This window comes from Diceros bicornis, unplaced genomic scaffold (genome assembly GCF_020826845.1).
Source record: "Diceros bicornis minor isolate mBicDic1 unplaced genomic scaffold, mDicBic1.mat.cur scaffold_1028_ctg1, whole genome shotgun sequence".
In the NCBI taxonomy this organism is placed as follows: Eukaryota; Metazoa; Chordata; class Mammalia; order Perissodactyla; family Rhinocerotidae; genus Diceros; species Diceros bicornis.
In genome coordinates this window covers 28,928-33,671 of record NW_026690959.1, presented here as the reverse complement: position 1 = coordinate 33,671, position 4,744 = coordinate 28,928, and the positions used below count along the sequence as shown (strand labels likewise).

Sequence of the window (4,744 nt, the reverse complement as noted above, 5' to 3'; positions counted from 1 at the left end):
CTATTCTAGGATTATATGACTACTCTTCTTCAGTCCTTTTGCTAATGCCTTCTCTATCAGATGCTTCAATGTCGGAGATACTCAGCACTCTTCCCTATGTCCTCCTCAGTTCTCATGTTTCCTGCCCTTCTTTGTTTATGTCACTCACTCTGATAAATACGCAAAACGTATTAAAGGAACTAAATATTTTTTAGTTCAATATTGAGCAAAATCTCCAACATTGACGTGTACATAATGAGCTTGCAGTGGAAGGACATCTCCCGTCATAATTTTTCTTGAAAGGACATGCCTATAGTATTCCTCTTCTAGTGTATTCAAGAAATCTCCCAGGTATCTAAATGGTGAGAGGAAAGGCTCTTAAGGAGTTTCCTGCTCTACTCCCAAGGGCCGTAGACAGACTTCCACCCAACCTGGAAAGGTATTCAGAATTCCTGCTTAGACCTTTCCTCTGATTATATCTACTAGAAGAGGTTTATCTTATTCTTACCAATGCTTATTAGTTGTTTCCCAGGTTAACTTCTAGACTCCCTTGTTTAGATAGTAAAACTTTTATTAAAGATACTACCTGCCACATCAGCTCACTCCTTCTGAAGAGTGATGGGATATCTTGTGGGAATTGAGTCGTATCCTACAGACATAATACTCTAGCTCTGACTGAGAAGGTTAGGACTAACCTGTGGGCCAGATTGGTAACTCTTTTTCCCCAATGTACCATCTCATGGTCATGTAGTGTCTAGAATTACCTTTATTTGAACTTTTTAGAATATCTGTAGGCTTATACATAAAAGATCTTGTTTTCTAAGTTACTATGCGTTGTTGAGAAAAAAAAGAGTCTGGGGCTGATGGCAGAATGAGGTCAGAACTAAAAAAATGATGTTAGGTTTCCTTCAACCAATGGACTTAAGTAGCTTCATAATTTACAAGAAGGTGTCATTAATGAATTTATTTATTTAATATATGCCAGCCATCCTTCACATTCTAATGTGGTATATTGTGCTTATTTGAGCGTGAGAAAATGATGGCATATCAGTAGAGGAGGTGGGAAGAGTCCAGATCTTCTAGGCCCACATACACAAAGTTGAATGATTGGCGAGAGATAGTGGTGAAAGCCAGGTGTACCTGTTCAAATATGAAGGCTATAGCAAATGGAGTTCGTTTCCTGGATTGCTGGTTGCTTCCCGATAATTAGAAGAGGATATAGTGGCAGCAACGGCAGGCACTTTGATGTTTGGCCCTAGGTGGTCGGTCCTGTCTCCTGTTAGGCTGCTATCCACCTCTTGTTATATTGCTAAGGCCATAAGACTTGTATTCAAATTCAGTTCCTGCCATATACAAGCTTATGATTTATAAAAACTGGTGGCTATAAAAACTTGATGAAACAATTGAAGGAAAAGTATTCCAGAGAGAGTTTATATCTATATTACTATTGTTATTGACAATAACATAATCAGAGAGGAATTGATAAGGCACAAATTCACACTTATGTATTTGTGTGTTATTAGTCGTGTAGTAGTCATTAATGCCATTCGCCAAATACTTCTGGCTCTCCATTTTACAAATACAAAGTTGGATTATACCTCTTGGCTGTCTTGTGTTTAGAGGGGTTATGAGATTAGTTGTGGAAAATGTGTCATGGTCAGAATTGGTGTGAGTCACTTCTGGAGCATAGTATTTAATTGCCAGTGCAAAACCTTCAAGTGTCTTTCTCAGCTTCTGACAGAGTGATGGCTAATGTTTACAAAGGTGACTGCTCCATCAGTTTTGGTCCCTGAGTATTTAAAAGGACCAGCACCTTTATACATTTCTGTGGTGGACATGCAGTGTGAATAAGAAATAAATTCTTTAGTTTTGAGGTCTAAAGATTTTGAGAGTGTTTGTTCCACAGCATAAGATAGCTTATCCTGAATGATACTCATTGCTTTTTCTAGGATATAAAAGGCGTTTCCATGAGGATTGTGGTCATGTGGAGAAAGGAAGAATTAGGAAGGAAGGAAAATGAGTTGAATACTGAGAATTCACACTGTGATGACATTGGGTGTTTGTAGGGGTGTAAATATGCTTTGTAGATTTTTCTATCTTTCCAGCCTTATTCTCCTTGCTCTGAAATAGAACAAGCCTCCCAGGGCTTTTCACTGTTCCTTCAACACATTCCAATGTTTATTGCCTCTACCTGCTTGGCTGGTTTCCACTATTTGAAATGCTCTGCCCATTGCCACGCCTACTTAACTTTTGTCTGTCAAAATTAGTCCATCCTTAATGACAATCTTAGGTCATTCCTAAAAGAGTCTCCCGCTATTCCTTATAGAAAAGTTATTTATAATTAGCTTTATTCCACTAAATGGCTGGCAGAAATCAGGATTCCCAGCGCTACTTGGCCTGGAACTGAACATATATTTGGTCAAACTCAATGATAGAAACTAAGTATTCTAGCTTTCAGGTCAAAGTTCTTACTGCTATTCATCACTACCTCTCAATACTTCTTTGGGTGCCACGTGAAAAATGGATAGGAAGAGGGGCTGGCCCCGTGGCTTAGCGGTTAAGTGGGTGCGTTCTGCTACTGGCGGCCTGGGGTCCGACCGGGCGCACACCGACGCACCGCTTATCCAGACATGCTGAGTCAGCGTCCCACATACAGCACTAGCAGGATGTGCAACTACGACATACAACTATCTACGGGGGCTTTGGGGAGGAAAGGGGGAAAAAAGGAGGAGGATTGGCAATAGGTGTTAGCTCAGGGCCGGTCTTCCTCAGCAAAACAGTGGAGGATTGGCATGGATGTTAGCTCAGGGCTGATCTTCCTCACAAAAATAAATAAATAAATAAATAAATAAATTCTTAAAAAAAAATGGGTAGAAAGGAAGGTAACCACCTCATCTTCTAGTCATCTTCCAATTATGACATTCTGTGTTGTTATTCCTTCTATGAGAGAATTCTGAACCTTAATTTCCTCAAACTCATCTTCATAGTTTTGTTTCTTAAGCTATAGATGAAAGGGTTCAGCATGGGTGTCACTACTGTGTACATGAGTGTGGCTACCCGGTCCTTCACCACTGAGTACATGGACAGGGGTCTGAAATAGACATATATGACACTCCCATAGAACAAGACCACTACAGTGAGGTGGGAGCCACAGGTAGAGAAGGCCTTCCACTTCCCAGCTGCAGAGGGGATTCTGAGCACCGTAATGATGATTCTCAGGTAGGAGAAGAGGATGCACAGGAAGGGGCTCACAATGACAGCCAGGGTCTCAGTCATTAGCACAATCTGGTTGGAGGAAATGTCAGAGCAGGATAGCTTTAGCACAGGCTGAGTATCACAAAAAAAGTGCTTAATGACATGGGAGGCACAGAAAGACAGGCAGGACATGAGTAGCACACGAAGCATGGAGTGCAGGTGGGAGATGGTGCAAGAAACCAGAAGCATGAGGAGGCAACGCTGTGGGTTCATAACCACATCATAATGGAAGGGGTTGCAGATGGCTACCAGGCGGTCTATGGCCATAGAGGCCAGCAGGTAGCTGTCGGTGTTCCCAAAGGCCATGAAGAAGTACATCTGGACCAGGCAGCCCATGTAGGAGATAGACTTTGTCTTTGATAGGAAATTTGCCAGCATCTTGGGCACAATGACTGTTGTGAAGCAGATATCCATGAAGGACAGGTTGCTGAGAAAAAAGTACATAGGAGTATGGAGGCGGGAGTCAGAGTGGATGGCCAGGATGATGAGTATGTTCCCCAAAAGGGTCACCAGGTACATGTTGAGGAAGATGGTAAAGAGGGGCTTCTGTAGCTGAGGGTTGGAAGAGAGGCCAAGGAGGATAAATCCTGATGTGTTGCTGCTGTAATTCTTTATCTTCATGTCTGACTTCTTGGACAGGGCTTGGAGAAGCAGTGGGAGAGATATAAAGGAGAATTTTATCAAGGACCTTTCTTCACTAACCTCCAACCTTTAAAAAGATTCCACTGCTATTTGTTAGGAGATTAAAGAATATTTACTTCAATTAATGCAGTCATGCATTCTTAACAATGGGGATACAATCTGAGATATGCATCATTGGACGATTTCGCCTTTTTGCGAACATCATAGTGTGTACTTACCCAAACCTAGATAGTGTAGCCTACTACACACCTAGGCTATATGTACTAATCTTATGGGACCACGTTTGTATATGCAGTCTATCTTTGACCGAAGTGTCATTATGTGGTGCATGACTGTACAGAGAAACAAGAGTGATATCCAATAAGGGGAAAGTTAAAAAATTTTAAGCTGCTTCCTAAATGAGTAGTTAAGGTTTCACAGATGAGATGTTCTTGGGAACTTCTATGTGGCCTATTTTGTCTGAGTTTTCTCAATTCTCTTTCCAATGATTCTTCTTTAGTTGCTTCTTGACCAAATCCTTAGCCTCCTTTTTTTTCTTCTTTCAGCGAAAGAGGCTGCTGAGTCCCACCTTGAATCAAGATGGTTTTATACAAGGGGTCCCTATGAATAAGGTCATCTCCTACTCATTGGTGGAGAGGTGGTGGTGGTGGTAGTCGGTATAGGACAAAAGTGAGCAGTAGATTTAATCAATGCTCTTTGGTACCCAAAGAATTCAGATAAGACTTCATTAAGTCTTCAGAGCAAAATATGCTTAGTGTTTATTTGAGCACCTCTGTTTGGCTAACATGATCTGGACACTTAAATTATAAGTTTTTGCTTCAGAGAGGCCACTCAAAATAGGAACATTACCAGGAGTAGCAAATGTTAT

General features: G+C 41.2%; 1 protein-coding gene across 1 annotated transcript; it reads right to left on the bottom strand.

The window, feature by feature from the left end:
• Positions 1 to 2,919: 2,919 nt before the first annotated feature.
• LOC131402431 (olfactory receptor 1L4-like) lies at positions 2,920 to 3,954 on the bottom strand. Its single transcript, XM_058537191.1, has one exon. It carries the CDS (start codon positions 3,853 to 3,855, stop codon positions 2,920 to 2,922), a length of 936 nt encoding a protein of 311 aa, XP_058393174.1. The 5' UTR covers positions 3,856 to 3,954.
• Between the last annotated feature and the right edge of the window lie 790 nt (positions 3,955 to 4,744).

Bases quoted from the DNA above. Each gene is read 5' to 3' on its own strand.
- LOC131402431 (XM_058537191.1), bottom strand. From the start codon at position 3,855: ATGAAGATAAAGAATTACAGCAGCAACACATCAGGATTTATCCTCCTT.